This window comes from Seriola dumerili, unplaced genomic scaffold (genome assembly GCF_002260705.1).
Source record: "Seriola dumerili isolate Sdu_G_001 unplaced genomic scaffold, Sdu_1.0 BDQW01001240.1, whole genome shotgun sequence".
NCBI lineage: Eukaryota > Metazoa > Chordata > Actinopteri > Carangiformes > Carangidae > Seriola > Seriola dumerili.
Window position 1 is genome coordinate 471130 of NW_019175495.1, and position 20272 is coordinate 491401.

The following is a 20272-nucleotide window of genomic DNA, read 5'->3' on the forward strand; positions in this document are numbered from 1 at the left end:
AGTTACAGCTTAATATCATTAACTACAGATCTTTCTCGAGGCCACGATACTAATTTCACAACATAATAATATCCGTATGGTTTGCGGTTCTGTGATGTTCACGGTCAAGCCCATATAAACTGAATTCTTTAAACAATCATAGAAATCATTATTTAGAGATCTTTTGCGACGCCCTGTGGTAGATACGCATAATAACATGACGAAACATGATTTCACTTTCTGTTTTGGTGAACTGAGACGAGAGGTGAAAAGACAAGATCCCCAACTCGTGATTAATCTTCAACTGTTCGTTGATCTGTATTCAAGGATTTCTGTCGATGGAAAACAAGGAGGCAACACGCATCTGCGGCCAATGGTGAGTTAACTTCATGTTATTTTTATTATTCAGTTATTTCTGAAGGAGTACACACCAAATTACATTACAAGTCTGGTTGTTTGAGGTTGTTTATCATAAAAAAACAGGACGTAAAACAATATGGACGTTTTATAATAAGGTTGGGGTACAGTTCGACATAACATTACACTGAATACAGTGTTTGTCAATATAACTATTATACCAACAAACACCTGCTCACATGGCAGCCAGGGCATAAAGTCTCTCTGGATGAATTATGTAAGATGTATTTGTAAGAAAATATTGGAAATCCCAAAATTGTACAAGTGAATATCTGATGACAAGGTTATATGAAGTGGTAAAGGGTTTTAATTGAGTTTTCATAAGAAAGAAAACATTAAAGCTCAGGAGCTTTCACTTTGAGATGGCCTATATTTAGCTTGAACTAAGAAAGGTTTTGAGACAGGGCGGATTTAACCGCTGTGAACACATTCATTTGTCACCAATGTCCAAATTACAAGTGGAATTAACAATATCCAAATTTATAGAAAGCATGGAATAGTGAATATTCTAGTCCTTCTCTCGATTGTTGAATACAGAGATACTAAATAAAAGGCTGAATGCAAATTATAGACCAACAACAGACCAACTTTTATAGAACACATTTAACTTTCTGTTATAAGTTTAGGAAAGAAAACTTTCTGCTAAAGTGAAGGTGTCAACAAATGTATTTTGTGTTTCTCAGAATGGACATACGGGTCTTATTAGACTGTGATGGGAAAAATAAAGCTGTGAAATACAAACAGGATTACTGTCTTCTGCATTTGACAAAGTGCTCCATTATGACCCCCAGTATTACTTAAGACCTTATTTGTGACTTTTTGGTCCATTTTTAAATTGAATCCTACAAGGGCAGACAGAAGTGTAAATCTAGAATTGTTTATTTTCAACTAATCTACATATATATATATATATATATATTCAGTGCTATATTTTGTTTTAATAACATTTACCCAAGTAAAAAAGATAGTAAATGACAGTCTCCTACTCTCTTTTAGCCACAAAGAGGTTGCAGAGGCCAACTTCGCTCTGCATGAAACGCACTGCAGTCGCTTCTTATGTCTCTGTCCTGACTGTGATGAATCAGTTCCCAGGGAGCAACTGAACCAACACAGAGAGGAACAGCACACTCAGGTAAACAGGTACACACACACACGCACGCATGCACGCACGTACGCTCGCACACACACACACACACACACACACACACCCTTATGTGTGTCATAAGGGTGTGTTCACAGCTCTGTTTGTGTGCAGGTGAAATGCTCCAAGTGTAACCAGAAGATGGAACGTCGTCACCTGATGGATCATGAGGTGAGTCCAGTGGTGCTGAAGGCTGAACATGAGGAGAGGTACACTATTGTACAGGACAAGAAATATCCCTCATGTAATCCATGTTATTATTTATTTAATATTATGTATTTTTATTTCTAATTTAAGTGATTTTTATATTTCTTTCCTCCGTTATAAGCTCCTGTGCGCCTGCTCATCACTGTTACTAGTGGCAACAAAGGACAAACTATTAATCGATAATTTAAGTAAAAACTTTTGAATATTCATAGAAAAAAAGACTTGTTTTAATGGGTTACAATGGAGGCATGGAGTTTGAAAGATGTCGGCGTTTATCAGGCAGAGAGGGTGTAAAGACAGATTGCATTATGGGAAATGTAGGACACAGTGTTAAGACACACTAGGGACTAAAAGTTATGATATCTCTAGACGTTTTCTAGATTGAAACTTCAGATCTTGACACCAGATTTGTGGTAAAAGTTCAATACAGTTTGTGACATTTATTTATCCATCTGACTCTGCTCTGCTTTGTCTCCCAGTCTGATGAGTGTGTGGAGCGTCTGCAGGCCTGTCAGTTTTGCGAGCTGGAGCTGCCGTCGAAGGAGCTGGACGGACACTGTCTGGTCTGCGGGAGCCGCACCGAGCTCTGCAAGGACTGCAACCGCTACGTCAAACTGAGGGACCAGCCGGAGCACGGCTCGACCTGCTCGGCTAACGACACTCCACCAGATACGAGTAAGGGGGATGCAGGATTCAGCACAAACTTCAAACCTCCACTATACTATTATCTTCTCTGATTAACTCTTGTCATGTCCATTCTCTTTCAGAAGCAAAAATTAGAGTTAACTGTAGCGGATGTATGGCATCATTTCCAGCTGAGGATATAAACAAACATGAGGTATATGTTTTTTTCTTAGCTGTTCTATAACACATTATGGGCACAAGTTCTCAAGTTAAACAGAGGTTATGTGGACCATGGGAAAAGCTTAATTAGATTGAATTAAATTATTAAATCTATAATAAGTGGGAGTTACATTTCACACAAATCTGAATAATGAAAGCAATCAATTAAACTTCTTTCCGTTATGTTTTGTTTGAAGTTGTGTGAGATAATGACCTGCATCAACAATTACATTTTTTGATTTATACATATTTGGCTGATGATGATGTCTGATGTGAACTATTGCAGCTAGTTTTGGGAAGAATCTAATTTCTGATAACTTTCCAAAATTGTGTTATTATATACTTTTGTTGTCCCGTACAATTTGTTGTCCTCCTGAATTTCCAAATGCTTAGTAGCTATTGCTTTATATGAAGCAGGACTATGTAGCCGCCACTGAAGCTATAAATGACAATCATGAGATAATGCTAGCATTTAGCTAAAATGCTAACAAATATAATAACAGTAGTACAAGTGGATAAGAGTAATAAATTACTGATAAATTACATATTCTATATTGTAAATTTTTGTAAATATCGAATTGTACATATTATATCATTATCTATCATTTATCATTCTAAGTATTTGTTTCTGACATTTTTCTGACAGTTTTTCTTTCTTTGTACTGGCCACTGCAAAAATATCTCATCTCATCTCATCTCATCTTATACAGCATTATTTTCCTAAAGTTGGCCACTATTATCTAACTTTAGCCGGCACAACTTACTGGTCATACCAGACCAAGAAATCCTGTGGCAGTAAAAGCTGTTAGCGTATTGAATTGAGCAAGGGGTTCAACTTTGACATTGTGCTTTTTTCTCTAGTGTGTGATAGTAATACTTTTGTCTGTATCTCAACAAACCAGCTGGAATGTACCTCAGAATCCACATGGCCAGATGACTCCGAAAACTCTGACTCAGAGGAGGGAGAGAGGGAGGGAGAGAGGGAGGACGAGAGCGATTCCTCCGGACAGGTGACCACTCCTCGGCTAAGCAGCGCCTACAAGGCAACCTCCCAGTCAGACAGACCCTACGGTGGTCCCTTGGTTAACGGAGGAGATCCGGACCAGATCAGCACCTGCCCCCACTGTCATCTGGCCCTGCCCCTCCTCACACTACGTTGGCATCAGGTAAAATTCCTGCGTTGCTCCAGATTTGTTTAAACATTGCTGAAAAGTTCCAATGATAAGAGGTTTTCCCACTTCTCTCTCTCTCTCTCTGTTTTTAGGCAAAGTGCCAAATTCACGTCCTCTTGAAATAAAGACAGAACTCCTCAGAAGAGATTTGCTGCTTCAGGGATCTCTGCTCAAAATGTCATTGACAAAAATGTGGGTTGCTGAGATGTGATTTGGCTGTTGACCTACATTAGATTTTTTTTATGTTTAAGTGCTGGGGTTTACATTTTGTTTCTACTTTCAGTGACCTTTAGTTTTTTAATTAGTGTTTGGATGTTTTTGTTCTTGGATGAAGAGAAGGATGTTCAGAATATAATACGCTGTTTCTAAGCAAACTAATTACTCCTGATAACTTTGTCTTGTCTTGTCTGTTAAATACAAATACAGCCATGAAACCATGATGCTACCTGCCTCTGTCTAAACCAGTGAAGAGAATGTTTTGAGTCAGAAACATCACACTGAGCAATTTCCAAAGGAGTTGCTGCTAAAGTCTGTATTAATACCTATTAAAAAGTTTACATGTCAAAATCTCCAATTCATTTCAAACACGTATATTTAAAAACATATCAAGATACTGCTGAAGCAAGTTCCTGTCACATACTGACAGTGTTTACATCTACATCTCTTAAAGAAGCTCTTAAATGTTCGTTTTTTAAATGAAAATGATTCAAAGGTTTTTTTTTGTATGTTTTTCATGAGGGAGTCAAACAAACCAGTATAAATATGTCAGATAACGCAAAAAATGTCACACTGACCAAACTGAAATCCTGTTTAGACCAAACTAAAGAGAAATAGACTGACACGTATTTTAAAGCTGAATTTTATAGAACTGCATTTTGAAAGAAATAATAGGTATCTGTCAACCTTTCCTGTTGCTGACTGCTCAGAAGTTATGTATGATAATGGGCTCTCTGTGCTGGCTGCAGATCACCTCATCAATGTAGAGAGAGCTGGTCTTGATCTCGATGTTTTCCTGCAGCTCCAGCTGGCAGCGAACAAGAGTCCTCTGCTCCCCCTCTGACCGGGCCACAGCCTCGTGCAGTCTGAGAGCACAGAGATAAAGAGACGCCGCATAACGACTTGTCCTGAAAGGTCAGGTCTCTAAACAGTACATCAGCCAGTGTGGGAAGAGCGGTGTTAAGTAATGACTTAATTAAGTAATAAATATATTTCAGAGGTTTTATTTTTCCTGCAGTCATTACACTTTCTGACATTAAATTTACCATTTTTATTACCATAATGTTTGAACTCTTCCCCTGGTTAAAGCTAAAGTAAACTAGCAGCCACAATAGCTGCAGCATAAATTTTTTTTAAATGCATATGTTGCATCGTCCATTCACATTAGAGGCGAGTGTGTCCCGGCTTTACCTGTTGATGTGAGCGGTGAGCTGCTGGACCTCGGCGAGGAGCTGGGTCTGTGCTGGATCGTGGCATTGCTCCTTGGCAGGTCTCTGGCGACGCACGTCCAGCCGGGCCTGGGCCAAACTCAGGAAATGCTCATTTTCTGTGATGGCCACCAGGAGATCCTCTCTGATCCTCTGCTGGCTGGCAAACTCAGACAGAATCTGGAGAGGAGGGACGTGTCACACAGAGGTCGACCAGTATTTACAGCACAGATAGTGAATTAGAAGCAAGATTCAAGCTACAATCATTCAAAAATGGTACAAAAACCTTGGAAAGAAATGGCACCAACTTATTACAAATATTTTCCTGGGACTATGAAATGAAGTAATACGTCATAAGGCAACTCTAAGCTATTATGAATACATTCACTCTTCATTACAGACTCACCTTTTAGTTCTCTTTTTAATGAACTTCTTCTTTACATTTTCTCTTTTTCATACAATACCACTGAGAGTAAATGAAAATATGTTTGTTTTTGTTATTGGGTGCAACAACCCTTTAAATATTGTTCCATTTCAGCACAATCAACATGCTGAAGCCACAGTTTCTCTGCAAAATTTGTACTTTCTACTTGTCCCACAGAGCTTTGAAGCCAACATTTTGTGAATGCCGTGTCAAGGGACGAGACGGTAACATTAAATCATGAATATTGATTATGCAAATACAACACAATAGTGTTTTTATGCTGAAGTTTAGGAGTGTTCACGTCTCTTGGCAGAATGGAAATGCTCCTGAAACAGCTTTCAAACCATGTGCTATTAAAGCGTTATTAGTATCAACTCCAGTGTGATTCTGTTGAAACCAATTTTCCCTTAGAAAAAAGCCAGTCACATTATTTTCCACTTCTTCATCCATAGTGAAAACATCATCACTGACCGACTAATATCTAATTTTCAATAAAAACTCAATATTAACATGATAAATCAAAAATAAATTGACTAAATTTTTCTAAAAACATCTGCCTCCCACTTGTTTCTTTTCACCTCTCTCTCTCTCTCCCTGCTAAACGCATCCTTACCTTGCTCAGCTGATCCTCCATCTGGCTCTTGGCAGACTTGATTTCCTGGACGTTCAGCTGAAAGGATTCTGTAGTGACCTGGACCTGCTTCTGCATGTCAGCGGCCGTCTGCTCCAGCAGAGACTCCACCAGGGCCCGTAGGGACAGAGAGTTGGTCTTCTGCTGCTCCGCTTTGGTTATGTTGATCTCTGAGATGTTCTCCCACTGCTTCGGAGTCACTGTCAAGCTGAGAGACGGACAGTTATATGACGGAGCCCCTGCAGACGTACGCCGATAACGTTTTTACCTCAAAGACGTTGTAGATCACCTTGGCAAAACAGTGAGGGTGTTTTTGAACTTCTGCTGATTTTTGATGGAATTGGTGGTCATGATGGCGCAGGAGTTGTCGATGCACTGAGCCTCAAATTTTTCCTTCAGATCCTGCTCTAAATGGTACTTGGCAGATCGGTTCAGTCTGGAACACACGACAGTACGTTTAGTCTTGGTTTTTACTGTCGACTCTAGTCAGTGATGTTTTCTTTCCCGGCAGGTTTCAAGACAATAAACATCATAATGTCCATTTGATTTGAGTCCATATAATCTTTCTTACCGTATCTGCTCAGTGATCTGCTCCAGCACGCGCTGCAGGAGGGAGGCCACCCCCTCAATAACCTCCCTCTCCTTCAGCAGCTCTCTGTCCACATCATCGTGCACCCGCTCAGAGGGAAGACGTTTCATTCTGCAGGTCACAGAACAAACACAAAGAGCTTCACTCGTCTGCTCGTCCGTACTGCCGCTGCAACCAACCCTCTTTCTTCTCTTAACTTCTACTTTAAATAACTTTTTGATTATAACTTTATTCCCTTACACAACATAGTGTTGTAGCCCTAATTCTGCTGGTGACATAAATCCTTTAACCTTATTGAGGAGGAGCGGGCAGTGAATTTCTTAATTGAAATGGCTTTACTTTTTTCATTTATACATGAGCTTCACAGAGAAAAAAGGTGTTGAAAGTTTGGACCGAATTACAGCAAACTAAAGACAGAAGAGATGTAATTTGCAAGGGAAGTTTCTGAAGTAGCAAAACACTACAATACATTTTTCCTCTAGCTGATCAAGATCCCTTTTTATCCTCACCTCTCCTCCAGACAGACAACAGTGACTCTCAGAGGCTCTTTACAAGCCTCCAGGGCCATCGCCACTCTGCCCTGCAATGCTATGAGGACATCGATTTCCACAATAATCTCCTCCAACTTCACCTCCAGCTCCTTCTTCAGGAACTGGATGTCTCTGACCCGCTGATCTGAAAAGCAGAAGAAAAAAAAAAAAACCCCACTGCAATTCACCTCTGAAGTCTGTGCAATGTCGACACAGACAAGCTGATTTTTTATTCCTCCACTTACCCAGCCGCTTGTTGTCATCATTTTGCATGCGTTTACATGCTTTATCGCTCTCTAGGATAAGCCTCATACATTCGGCTCTGAAGAGCTCTGAGTGGTTTCGCATAACCTCAATACTGACTAGATTAGGTCCACTATTTTGCAAGGGGCTGCGCTCCGGAACCGACATTGTTCTCCAGCGGTCAGTCACTGACAGTATAGACAGGAAGGAAGAACATAAAAGGAGATGTGTTAACTTTTGCCTTTGCCTTGATGAGCTCATAGTGCAACAGGACAGTCATGACAAAATTCTACATGGCATACGACTAATAAAAACATAAAAGTACATTATAAAACACACAAATGTAAAAGATAAAAACGATATACATGCAGTCAATTAAGAGGTTAAATAACCTAAACATATTAAAAACACACAAACCATGAATTATTACAAAGACAGCCAACAAAAAACAAAATATGCCTCTAAGTGCAGGACTTAATTAGCATTAAAGAGTCAAACAGCCACAGGAAACGTTTTTATCTTAAACCACTCAGATATAAAAAAAAGTTATCTTAATCTCCATCCAGAGGACATTTCCTCAGTGAGAGGTGCTGCTGGGTGAAAATCATCTCCAACGACATTTAAGGCCTTTAGGTGAAGCTGAACTTTATATATTCATGAAATGTCAGAAAGAAATAGGAACACTTAAACACACCATGCAAATGTACTGTTGAACGAAAAAAGTATTGGGTAACATTGAGAACGTGACTGGTTTACAATGCCTGAAACAGTGGATTGAAGTATTCAAGCACTGTCATACATACAAATAGGCATTATGTGATTTAGCTGCGTTAGGTATTTGCTTTGAAATGGATATATGTAACTACAATTGTTACAGGTTTTCCTTAATGAAAAGGTTTAATTAAAAAAAGGAATAAAAAACATGTTAATTTGTATTGAGAGCTACAAAAAACAGTGAGCGTTAACGTTATTAGCCCCCACAGTTAACTTTTAAGCTAGTTATCGGTTGAAAATGACATTATTTGTCGGTTCTTGCTAGCTTTGTAACGTTACACAAAAAGATACATTACAGCAAAATAAACAAATAAATGATTAAATACAAGTATCGTCTTTGAACGTACCTTGTTCTGTGCGGTTAAAAAAAACACGAAATGTAGCAGTTTTAATGTCTTCAGCGTCTCGCTGGAGTTCAGATGTAACAAAACAAACGGTTACTATGGCAACACATGACACGTCATGGACGGACGCGGTCAGTTTTACTGGAGCTGCTGTCATCTTGAAATGTGACAGTTCTGATGCTAAAAAATTCAAAATCATTAGCTAGAAGTTACAGTTACTATTGAATCACCTTGCGCAGGTTGTAAATGATCTAACGTTATAATTTGACACAAAAAAAGATGCCAGAAATTTTACTGCTAATGACTATTTATAATAAAAAAAATGTGTAATCAATGTGCCACACAAAGAATAAAGTGAGACTCATTTAATATTTGCATTTGCAAAGCTATACATTTGTTGGTATTCTGATACAGTACATTACATTTCATTATCCTACTAGTTAAAATAAAATAAGTCAACTCTTTAGTTCAAAAATAAAATTAAAATAAAATAAACAGTGACATTATAAATTGGCTAATGTAATTGATTCCAGCAAGCCAATAACAATATCCAGTAAAAGAAAATCTTCATGGAGCTGAAAGTTTAGAACAGCAATTTTTAAAAATCAAGAGGATGTCAAAACAAGGAAGTCCATGAAAACTATGCCAGAAATAATCCAATGAATGTTAATGATACACACTGTATCAAAATTGAGCAGCATAGTACAGTACAGTAAATGTAAAGCGACAATCATTTCAAAGGCACTTGTTGAATCCATATTGTACTCTAAAAACAAGGTATTCATATTCTTTCTTAATACGCACTAATATTAATGAATAAGGTTGTTAATACTAATTCCTTACAATAAACAGTGCAACATGTCTGTGACGCCACAAACAGTAAAAAGGGAATGATTACTATTAAGAAAAGCTGCTGGTGGGTTAATGATACCGCAAGCTGAAAATGAGTCATCAGTAATCTGCTCCTCAAAAAAGTTAAATTTATATTATAGATATCTGTTTTCAAGTTCTCCAGGAACAACTGAAGTTAATTAAAATGCTATGAGGAGAAAATCAAAACTGCCAAAATCTTTTCTTATCTTTCTATAGCAGTCCACTCACACACCAAGGTAAGATATTCTGTGAGCCCTATGAATATTACAAATAACATTTAACATTTAAACATATACACACAAATAGATCAAGCTTACATACTGCAGCTTTGCTTTCAAGACAGTTTCACAGATTAAGATCAGCCCTGCAGGTCTAATAATTATATTTTATGATGAAGAATTCTTTTAATAAATACAGCATCTTTTTAAAGATATGAGTGGAAAGGAAAGAAAAGAGTCAGATCAACTTATATTTAATACCTCAATATATCTGAACTTCTCCTCATTTCTGTCTTAAAGGTTTTTATTCAATCGTTATCTGTCAGCCAAATCTCTGAAGTCTGTGGGGGCCACCAAATACAAGCTTCATTTCAGTCTTCTCTCAAACTGAAGTAAATTGGGCCAAAACAATAATCTAAACAATTAGCAAAAGACAATATAAAATGTCACTAACACTTGTCAGCAAAAATGCCTCGTTGATACAAATGTGTTGTATAAAAAACATGACTGGTCCCATTTCATCCTCAGTTTTATTAGGATAGCGTTATTTCTGACAGACTACATGTTCAGTGGTCCCACAGACTTCAGCAGAGTTTGAGGTGACATGTTGGTTGTGCAGTGACTCAGTTTTTATTTTAAGGTTGGGCGTTTCCTTTTGGCTCCTTCCTCCTGCAGGTATGAAGCTCTGATTATCCCTCCAACAAGGAACACTATTTACTTTAAAGCTTTTAGCCAGACTGAAACGAACACATGGAAAGTCGACTCCTGCTCCAGCATCATATTTGCCATGAGCATGCTAATTGGTCACACAAAGGATAGACATCTCTTCATGTTTGCTAAGCCAGCAGTGAACATTTGCCTCAGCAGTGAACCATGCATCAACTGTGATCACACAGTCACAAAATAGAAAAAATGGACAAAGAGCTTTGTTAATTTCGTGATTCCCTTTTCCTTTTCTTAACGGTAGCAGGTTTGTTCTGGACTTTCTACGAGTTCCAGCTTTTCTTTGAGCCAACGCAGCTCTGACAGCAACTTCAGCATCTGGAGGTTTTTTTTTAAATAAATATTTCGATCCATAAAGACAGAACTTCCTTTTTATCAACTGACACACACGAAGCAGCAGGCCTTAACATTTCCTACAACATACTCAACCTTCTATTTTATCAATACATCTAACTCAGGGCTTTTCAAACTGACACATCAAGACAACTGCAAGGGATATAAATTAGTAAACTGTAGGCTACAACTTGAGCTAAATTTTTTTTTTTTGCCTGTATTTGTTTACATTTTGGAAAATTACACCATTAAAACTATGCTGAATTAGCCATTAACAGTTTAAGTGATGATTCTCAGGCAAGTTCTGGATTTACAGGAACTTTCTTCCTACGATTTGTAACGGATTAACAGACGTTTATTAGAGATGAACACTAGAGATAATATTGGGGAAGATTAATCACTTCACCAAATCAAAAAATATGTGAATCATGTGTGTGTTCAGTTTTAACTGAACAGGAATATAAATTTTGATAAAGCAATCAAGCACAAACGATTTTAAAGTTTCTTAATAGTCTTGATGAGCTGTGTGATCCGGCCTCCAGCTGTTGATCGTATTGATTAACAGGGCAAATACATAGGCCGAACGACATAAAGCGGCCTGTATGCACCTTCTCTTTCACCTAACACAGTATGTTACCTCATGTCTCTCTCTCCACACACCCATGGGGAAGTGTTTCAAAATCTCCGGTCTAACCTGGTCCCTCCCATTCCTCACTAACCAACCACATGGCAACCAATCAAAGGTTTTCATCATACTGCATGACCCTATCAGATTCACTGCTGCACCGCGTTTTAGCCAGCAAGACAAAGCTGGCACTTCTTCGCTCAGGTTAAGGCCAATTTTAAATTTGAGTTTCCATTAATTGTCAGGTTTTAAATCAGCTTTTAAACTCAACTTAACATCTGTACAGGAAATGTGACCATAGAAACCAGTTGTAAAAAAAAAAAAACAACCAAAAAAAGCATAAAGTGTACTGACCAGAGGTGTAAGTAACTAATAACCAAACCAGGAGCTATAGAAAGGTCAGTGGTGACATGTGAAAGCATGAACAGGCAGTGTTTCCTAATCTGCTCTTTCAGCGGCAGGTTAAGATGCACAGTGATGAAAAGCCTTGGGTAGTCCAGGCCCCGGACAGTGTCATCTCTACATCATACCACAGCTATGAATCACTTCCAAAGCTCTTCACTCTCTACGGTTTTGTCTAGTCCGTTAATCTTCTCAGGAACCAAGCCTTCCTCGATGGCTACCTTGGACTCGTGGACCTAAAAGAGAAAGCGGCAGATCACCCTGGTGCTCAGTTTAAATCAGTTTCAGGTTGTCAATTCAGATGAAGGGAAAATAATTATCCATTAGTGGACTGATCTGGGGATACAGTATGTGTTCCCACAGTATGACTCACCTTGAATGGTTCACTGATTCCAATGATGCTCCGCAGAGTGCTGCTGTAGTAGCACAGCACACACTCTCCTCCCCGCACAGGGATTTCCTCCTTACTAACATACACCTACAAAAACAGAGGCACGTTTAGAAGACATGTTGGGATTTTCTAGTGCTTTTACTAACTGGTGAACGAGCTACTACCTGTATGATTTCCTCATTGAAGGCCACCTCGTCATCTTTGACCCATGTGTATGTGATGTAGTCTGTGATACTGGTGAATCCAACCTGAATGTCACAGAAAACTTTAAGACTCTCGTACTGCAATATCACATTTTAAACTGACAATTATAAACGGATGTTGTTTCACCAAACCTTATAGAGTCCGATCCAGTCCCACATACTGGAGGGGAACGGCTGCAGAGGGCTGTAGAGAACCATGGCATCGATGTCTGCGCTCCAGTCGCCCTCCGGCTGCAGACGCACCAGAGGAGTCTCGTGCATCTTCCTCAGCTGGAGGCGAGGGGAAATAAACTTGTGAAGTGAAACTGTCGTGGATTTTGATACAAATGAATCAGTAAATAGCGATTTCTCTTTTGTAAATGTTTAAAAAGGATAAATCCTGTTATTGCAACTTTAGATTTTCTTTTCATAAGTTGGGCCACAAGTGAGGGATCTGGAAACAGGGCGACATCGCTAATAATTCTGACGGGGAGAGAAACGAGACGATGCCAAACATGGCCACGCTTGTTTTAAAAAGTCTGTGTTCAACTCTCAGTTCTTCTGTAGCTTCGACCTGAGTTTCACTTCTTATTTTACTGTTCATTGATCGTTTTCAGTCACATCGGTTACTGTTGATGATGCAGATCTCAGCAATTACTTTGGTGAATACAACATATCTATAACCAATAGAAACAATGACCTAAGACAATAAAGAGTAACTATCCTTTGAAGCCCTTTAAAAGATGAGACTGGCAATAATCTACAGTTTTGTTATTGTAAACAAATCACATGAAAAGACCCAAACTAACAATGCATGAGTTTGTCTTCTAATCCTAACTGACTTTACAAGCTTGCTTATGGTTTTTAGTCTTTTAAAAACATTTATTGTTGGAGAGCTGAATGGTTACAGCACACTCGTAAGTGCAGTATCTATTGTTTAATTCTGGCAGGAGCCCTATGTTGCATGTCGCTCCCGTCTCTCCCCATGTTTCCCATCTTCCTCTTCATTATCTACTAACCTTTAAAAACATTTTCACAAACAGCTCAGTGACTCCCTTAAAACTGCTGTTTTTTAGCGAGTGTGACTCAAACACAAAGTGTCTGAGGGATGGTTAATTGTATCTGTGTCATTCTGGAGAGCACAGCCTGTGTTCCAGTTTCTCACCTCCAGTGTGAAGATGCCGATGACAGGCTTGTGGTCGCTGATGCTGTACTCCATGTTGCTGGTGTACAAGTCCTGCCTGATCTTCAGAGGGTACTCCTCGTCCTCCTCCAGCTGCTTCGCGTCCACAGTGTTTTCCTCCTGCTCATCGGCAGTCGTGGCTTTGGATCTGAGTCGCCACAGAATCCTGTCGGTCCAGGCAGGTTTACGCTTCTTTCCGCTGGACAGGTTGAACAGACGGAGAACAGAGAGGAAGGGGCTTCAGTCAGCAGAAGAATCAACACTGTGGTGAGATCCATGACCGAGTAATGCATGAGGAAGTGGGGAGGAAACTTAAACATGGGAAACTATATAATGTTGAGACAATAACTCAACCCTACATGACATACAGGGTGAAGACATCAAGACACACAAGTTTTTAAAAAAAGGAGTAACCTGACAGAATTCATCTTACAGTAAAATATTTCCACATCAAGCAACACTGACATTTCCTGCAGTGATTTATGCTTAAAAACGTTTTTGTTTTTCTTGTCATATCTTTATATATTTGAAGAAAGGGCAGCCTGCATGAAAGAAATGATGAAAGATGTATAGGAGACATTTTCTATGTCATGTTAATCTATATTATTACAACTCTGCTTCTTCTTCAGACATACAGTTTTTTAAAGTGTTAAGAAATAAATGTTGAAATGTGGAATGACTTTACTAGTGCTGTACATCTTAAAGCAACTACGAACAGCTCTTTGGTCTTTGTGACAGTAAATGTGACGTAGTTTCTTCATTACAGACTAAACAACAGCTGTTGTTGCCAGGCAACCTCCAACATAACTGGTCCCATGTGTGAGTTATATCCAGTTATAAACCAACAGACACATATTGAATTAACCAGACATAAAATCCACATTGCCAAAACATCCATTTCTGGCCATGCATGTTAGCTGTTGAGTAGCAGCTGTTCTGTGTTAATGTAGACCACTAACACTTTGTTATTTAAAGGTACCCTGCCGAGTGTAAACAAATACAGTTTATCGCAAAACCTGAGGCCTGATTATTGTGTAGAATGTCTTTTCTGTTTCATAAGACATTTGTAAAACCGATTTTAAAATATTTCAAAATCTGAAATGTTTACATCCACTAAAAATCTTCTTATAGACGGACTTTTGCTGGTACATTGCTATGCATTACCACCATCACCAGTGAAATCAAATGACATTGAAATGCATGTGATATAAACAAAACAGGGGTCCACTTATAAAAAACATTTCTGTATAGTGTCACTGGTGGTCCTAAACTCCACAGGGTACCTTTAATAACAATATCATCTCCTGTAACGACAGGTCTGTGAGCTCAGACAGAGCTCTGTAAAATAAACAAGCATTTCTTTTCAGAGACGACCTGATGTTTGTCTGAAAAGGCTGTTAGCTGTCTGCTTGTTTAGTTTGTTACAGGTGAAGATAATCTTTATTAAGCCTTTAAAACGTGGTTAAAAGTTACTGTATAAAAAAGAGGATACTACTTTTACTGGTTTATTAAAAGTTGTGTGTAAACACAAACTGATGTAGCTGGGTGGATTAAGACAGAGGTAACCTGATAATATTAAGGGGGGATTTGGACACAAATGTGCTTTGCACTCTTACTTAAAGCCAAACCATGTCCTGTAGAGCCTGTGAAGTTGGAAACAGGTGCAGATATAAATATTACAAGAGGCTGAGTGATTTACAAAGTAGAATTATGATTAATTAGGATTGATTGTGTTGATATCTCGTATGTCACCTGGAGACACTTACCTGCTGTCATAAGTATCAGAGTTTAAATCAAACTTGTACGTGGGTTGAAAGTCCAGAGGCCCTTCGTCAAACTCCTGAAGCAGCTGTTCTTTCTTCTTCATCATTAACAGCTGCAAATGACAACGCATATATTCTCACAACTTCCCAAACTGAGACGAACCATGACTAATAAAAGTCATGCACCAACCATTCAAGTGTTGTGCTGAGACCCTGCTCTGTCATATGACCAGGAGTTAATTACCCTATAAACAGCTGGATGAGTAGCTAAGTGTCAAACCTGGTCTTTGCTCCACAGCAGGTTGTAGGTTTGATTGTTGATGCAGGAGCGGACAAAGTGCATGCCGTGGTCCTGAATGCGGAAGTTGAGATCTCCAAACCAGAAGACCAGCCTGGAGATACAATGAGACAAATGAAGCTTCATATTCTTTAAACATCTCTTTGGGTAAACTGGGGTTTTTTATTCTGTACAACTACTCACCTGTGGTCGACGATTCTTGGAGCCTTCTTACATTCAAAAGTCTGCGTGTCCATGATGCGCTCAAACTCATCCACTCTCTCTGTGGCATATTTCATGTGAGCAGCCAAGTGGCAGTTGAGGAAGCAGAGCATGTGGCCATAGAAGGACAGATGGATGGACACGCCCCCTTTGTTTCCCTGAGAGACAAACAGGAAGAGAAGACACCAATGTAACTTCAACTAAGACGGAAACAAAAGATAAAGTTATTAACTTATATCAAGTGTAGACAGACCAGCTCACAAAATCAGATGAGATAAGATGCTAAACATTTACTTCTGCTTCTGTGTTTTCGTTCATCAATGTGACAAACAGTGGGATGTGGGGGCATTTTAATCACACATTTAGTTCCAGATCTTATTAAAAAAGGGAAGTGAGCCTATTTTAAAGGTGTTGGGGAGCACGAGTGCTTATGCAAATAAAGTAGGATGAAGTCTGTGTGTGTGTGTGTGTGTGTGTTTGTGCGTGTATATCTCACCCAATAGCCGAAAATGCCTGTTCGTGTGTAGGTGGCCTGGATGTCTCTGATGAAGGGGACGTGCTCCAGCTTGGAGAAGAAGAGCAGCAGCAGACCCTGCATTCTGATGGATGACACCTGAAACACACACGCAGTATATACAGTAGCAAATGTGGCATTTCATGTAAATCTATGCGCTGTTAATATCTCATCTCACAATGCTAAAATTACAGCCATCAAACGTCTCTTACTGAAAAATAAAAATGACAGTTCTGTTATTGTTAACCTGTAAAATGATAATGTGTGTGTAGGTGTAAGAAGGTGTTTTTAGATCTGTACCTTAATGTATTTCCGTGGTGCCAGGATAGACATGAACACATGACTCCACGGGTCGTCGAATACAATGTCCGACACGAATCTCAGCGGCCTGGAGTACACCTCCTGCAGACTAACGTACACGCAGTTTTAATTGTCAGTCACCCTGCCACATATCCAGTTACATAAACAGACTACTGACCCCTCCAGCACCTACCCGATGACGTAGAGGTCTGGGCTCTTTGGGGAGTTCAGATGGAGAAGTGAGGTTAAATCACCCGCAGGATCAACTGTGGCCACGTTCCATGTGACTATGTGCAGCCTGTGGGCGTGGAAGACAGTCATTTACACATTACTTCACATCAGAATATATACATACTGAATCAGTGATAGATGGACAATGTTATTAGGTATGACAATATCCCTTTAAAATATACAGTATCACCTCACAACTTGTTAAAGAGCTTCATTCAGCGCAGCAAACACCAAAGATGATCGCATCAACGAAGTTACAGTGAGCTCAAAGCTGTTACAGTATAAGTCCTGTGCTGCTACAGTTAACACATAATGAGACAAGTCATCTCTGCACCCACGCTCACAACATCCATAACACTTCATTTTCTCTGCTCTTTAAAAGCACACTCAAATGTTTGACAAAAGTTCAAAGAACAGTGTTCTACTGGAGGGTTTCAATTACCAAGAATCAAAAGTGTCTTTTGTTGTGCAGGTCATTGAACCCACAGGAGAGAAATCCATGAAAGAATGTTAAAGAAAAGGGTAAAAAGGATATTAATAAAAAGGAGAGAGTGACATCAATTCTGTACAAAAACTCAGACTATCTCCACCTTCAGTACACAGAGAAGACAAGCAGAGAGGCGACACTCGTTCTCCACCTGAAACTGTCTTTCTTCGGCTTGTTGGCTCTCTTGCCACAGATGAGGAAGGCGTTATCCAGCGTCTTAACCACTTTCTCGTGCAGCATGTTTTTGGGGTCCAAGTCATCCACGCAGGTCATCAGCTGGTTGAGCCGATGGCGCAGGACCAGTTTGCTGCCCGTCGACTGCGTGTTATCGCTGCAGAGGCTGTCAGAGCGGACGCGCCCTACCGTTCCAAACAGCCTGCTGATTTCATCCATTCTGGCTCAAAGTGTGAAGTTAAGCGAGGTCGGCGGTCTTCTGACAGTTCGCAGTGTAAGAAAAAAAAATCCCAAATTTGATGATTTCAGGAATGTCTGGATTGCACGAAGGGGAATCAAATGAGCAACAGTGTGAAGTTGTGGTGGCTCCTGCAGAATCAAACCACGGAGTGAAATGAGGAAAGTCCTGGCTCCACAGTTGGACCGAGTGATTAGTGAATTGTTTCATTTGTCTACAAATCTTCTTTGTGTGCTAAAAACAGCATCTAATCTTATTGTAAAATGTTTCAACATTAGGCCTATTAAAAAAAATTAGGAAACCAACTTGCATGTGTGAACATAAAATTTTTTTCTTCAAATCCACATTATTGGGAAACCTAATCCACCTGCCAGAGTGCCAGTGGATTTGTAGTCAAAACTGCATTGTGTTTAGCCTTGCAGCACATTCTATCTTAAATGAGACAGACAATTATGCTTTCAGGAAAGCCTTGGAGTTCTGGTACCAGCAGCAAACACTGACACGAAGAGAAGAAAGAGAGAGAAGAAATGATAGAAATATTTTGCAGCTGTAGAAAGAAAAAGGAGTAAAGAATAATGATGACCTTGTAAACCCTGTCTTTCAAACTTGGACCATGTCATCTCTGTTTACAGAAGGCAGCAAGAAACTGACAACAAGATCAACACAAGGCGTGACCATGAGGCGATATCTGCTGCTCCCGTATGAATCCGAAAATGAATCAAGCTGAAGCCAAATAAGGAGGAAGGTGAGAAAAAGACTGGCGCTTTGAAAACTCCCCAAATCACAAAAACTGACTCAAACAACATTAAAGCCATAAGAAATCTCAATTGAAAAAAAAACTGACCAATTTAGAAAAATCATTCCCACAAACTCTTTTGAGTTCTACAGTAAATAACTTTCACTAATCCCCTGATCACAATACCATATTTCCCAGTGTATAATTACGGTTCTTTACAGTTCAACAGGCACTGATTGCTTGTTTCACAACACAAACAGTTCCCCTGGATTACAAAGGCAAGAAATTAAGTTTCATATGAGTCTGCCTTCACCTTAAACAGTGTGGTTTGAATGACAAGAAAAGTCTATAGTCTACAACTGGGTTTCACAATAGACTGTGGGAGTCAGAGTTAAAATGAACTCTGTCCAGGAACTATTCACTGACAGACACTTCGAATCAGTGAATAATTAAACAAGACACAAAAGCAGTTTAATTCCCACATATCACCACATTTATGATGATTTATAAAGTAGGTCATTTTATGCCTGTGTCAGTGCAAGTGTGCAGCAATTTAATATAAAATATCTCAGGCCGAGGTCCATTCATAAATCCAGCGTTTGATTGTACTGCTTATTGATAATATGTCTGACACCTTTTTTTTTTATTTTATTTTTTTTAACTATGGTAAAAACACGGCGTATCAACATAATATCAAGGAACATGTGGTCAAGCAATTTATTAGAGATTATTTTCCCTCCTGTACACCGTGAGAGGCGGTGACCCTCAATGAAAGCTCATGGGCTGTGGGTTAGAAAGTTTGCCAAGAAGCAAACGTGGATACAACAGTGACCGCAGGGCAGAGGCCAACCTGAAACTGTCCCCGGCGGAGGTTCCCTTCTTCAGACTGGGGTCCGGCTGCTGGACTTCTGACTGCTCCTCATTCTCCTCCATCATCTCCACACCCGGGAGCAATGAGGCAAATCCGCTATAACATACACTACGGCAACTGAACCGCTGCTGGAGCCTGAACAAAGTGAAAAACACAAAGTAAATACAAAAAAATAAAGGTTTTGTTCCGTATCACTGACCGTTAGCTAACATTGCTAACTCTCTTTTAGGTATATGACTGCGGAAGTGTCCGACAGTTACAGAGCTCGTGTCATAATTAACGTATAGCTAACTTATAGCCTAGCTAACCTAACGTTAACATCACGCCCCGCTGCTCTTTTACTGTAAATGTTACTTACAGGTGACGCTAGCTACACTGCGCAGCTAGCTAAACGGGTTTTTTTTTTAAATCAAACATTTAAAACTCGAGCTAAAAACATGAATAAATGAGGGAGGTTTATCGTACACTACCTGATACGCTTTGGTAGCACTTGTTTTCGTTGTTAATCTACTTGTGGATCAACGCACGGTACTATCATCAGCAGCCTGCGTACAGTCGCTGCCGTTGACCCCGCCCCTCACCCGGAAGCGCCGCTTTCAAAATAAAATCATACCATTTAGATGCTTCTATTCTGAAATAATCCCACTTCATGTTTTATTGTAACTGCGAGTGAAGTAAAATGTACAAATACACAAAAAGCAAGGAACAAATATATTGTCTTTAATAAACTAGACAATCATATAACTCATTACATTAAAATACAGGTTATTTCATTGAACACAGACTTACAATGACAGAGCCTAGGCCAAAC

General features: G+C 39.4%; 3 protein-coding genes across 4 annotated transcripts; 1 reads left to right on the forward strand and 2 right to left on the reverse strand.

The window, feature by feature from the left end:
• The first annotated feature begins 237 nt into the window (after nt 1-237).
• xaf1 (XIAP associated factor 1) lies at nt 238-4312 on the forward strand. The gene is made up of 7 exons (XM_022767642.1): nt 238-355; nt 1393-1528; nt 1652-1708; nt 2224-2419; nt 2512-2582; nt 3490-3753; nt 3852-4312. Exons 1-7 carry the CDS (start codon nt 318-320, stop codon nt 3882-3884), a joined length of 795 nt encoding a protein of 264 aa, XP_022623363.1. The 5' UTR covers nt 238-317; the 3' UTR covers nt 3885-4312.
• Nucleotides 4313-4464: 152 nt separating this feature from the next.
• Nucleotides 4465-8790, reverse strand: tekt1 (tektin 1). Its single transcript, XM_022767641.1, has 8 exons — nt 8722-8790; nt 7603-7788; nt 7337-7502; nt 6810-6938; nt 6528-6674; nt 6221-6446; nt 5167-5363; nt 4465-4841 (listed from the first exon to the last, which is right to left on the reverse strand). Exons 2-8 carry the CDS (start codon nt 7766-7768, stop codon nt 4682-4684), a joined length of 1191 nt encoding a protein of 396 aa, XP_022623362.1. The 5' UTR covers nt 7769-7788; nt 8722-8790; the 3' UTR covers nt 4465-4681.
• A 278-nt stretch (nt 8791-9068) lies between these two features.
• On the reverse strand, nt 9069-20027 carry LOC111238217 (inositol polyphosphate 5-phosphatase K-like). Of its 2 annotated transcripts, XM_022767627.1 has the most exons (14): nt 19932-20027; nt 19441-19596; nt 16918-17022; nt 16725-16833; nt 16407-16523; nt 15893-16068; nt 15692-15803; nt 15415-15524; nt 15265-15291; nt 13631-13847; nt 12619-12756; nt 12448-12531; nt 12266-12370; nt 9069-12128 (listed from the first exon to the last, which is right to left on the reverse strand). In XM_022767627.1, the coding sequence occupies exons 2-14, from the start codon at nt 19524-19526 to the stop codon at nt 12033-12035; spliced, it is 1482 nt and encodes a 493-aa protein (XP_022623348.1). In that variant the 5' UTR covers nt 19527-19596; nt 19932-20027; the 3' UTR covers nt 9069-12032. The 2 variants fall into 2 exon arrangements, with proteins under 2 accessions (XP_022623348.1, XP_022623349.1); XM_022767628.1 differs by lacking the exon at nt 15265-15291.
• Nucleotides 20028-20272: the final 245 nt, after the last annotated feature.

Coding starts and splice junctions, on each gene's coding strand:
- tekt1 (XM_022767641.1), bottom strand. CDS start 7,768: ATGTCGGTTCCGGAGCGCAGCCCCTTGCAAAATAGTGGACCTAATCTA. Junction 7,503..7,602: donor TGATGACAACAAGCGGCTGG/GTAAGTGGAGGA, acceptor TCTGCTTTTCAG/ATCAGCGGGTCAGAGACATC. Junction 4,842..5,166: donor CTCACCGCTCACATCAACAG/GTAAAGCCGGGA, acceptor CTGTGCTCTCAG/ACTGCACGAGGCTGTGGCCC.
- xaf1 (XM_022767642.1), top strand. CDS start 318: ATGGAAAACAAGGAGGCAACACGCATCTGCGGCCAATG. Junction 356..1,392: donor ACACGCATCTGCGGCCAATG/GTGAGTTAACTT, acceptor ACTCTCTTTTAG/CCACAAAGAGGTTGCAGAGG. Junction 2,583..3,489: donor AGGATATAAACAAACATGAG/GTATATGTTTTT, acceptor TCAACAAACCAG/CTGGAATGTACCTCAGAATC.
- LOC111238217 (XM_022767627.1), bottom strand. CDS start 19,526: ATGATGGAGGAGAATGAGGAGCAGTCAGAAGTCCAGCAGCCGGACCCC. Junction 15,525..15,691: donor TGCTGTGGAGCAAAGACCAG/GTTTGACACTTA, acceptor TGTCATTTGCAG/CTGTTAATGATGAAGAAGAA. Junction 12,371..12,447: donor TCAATGAGGAAATCATACAG/GTAGTAGCTCGT, acceptor CTGTTTTTGTAG/GTGTATGTTAGTAAGGAGGA.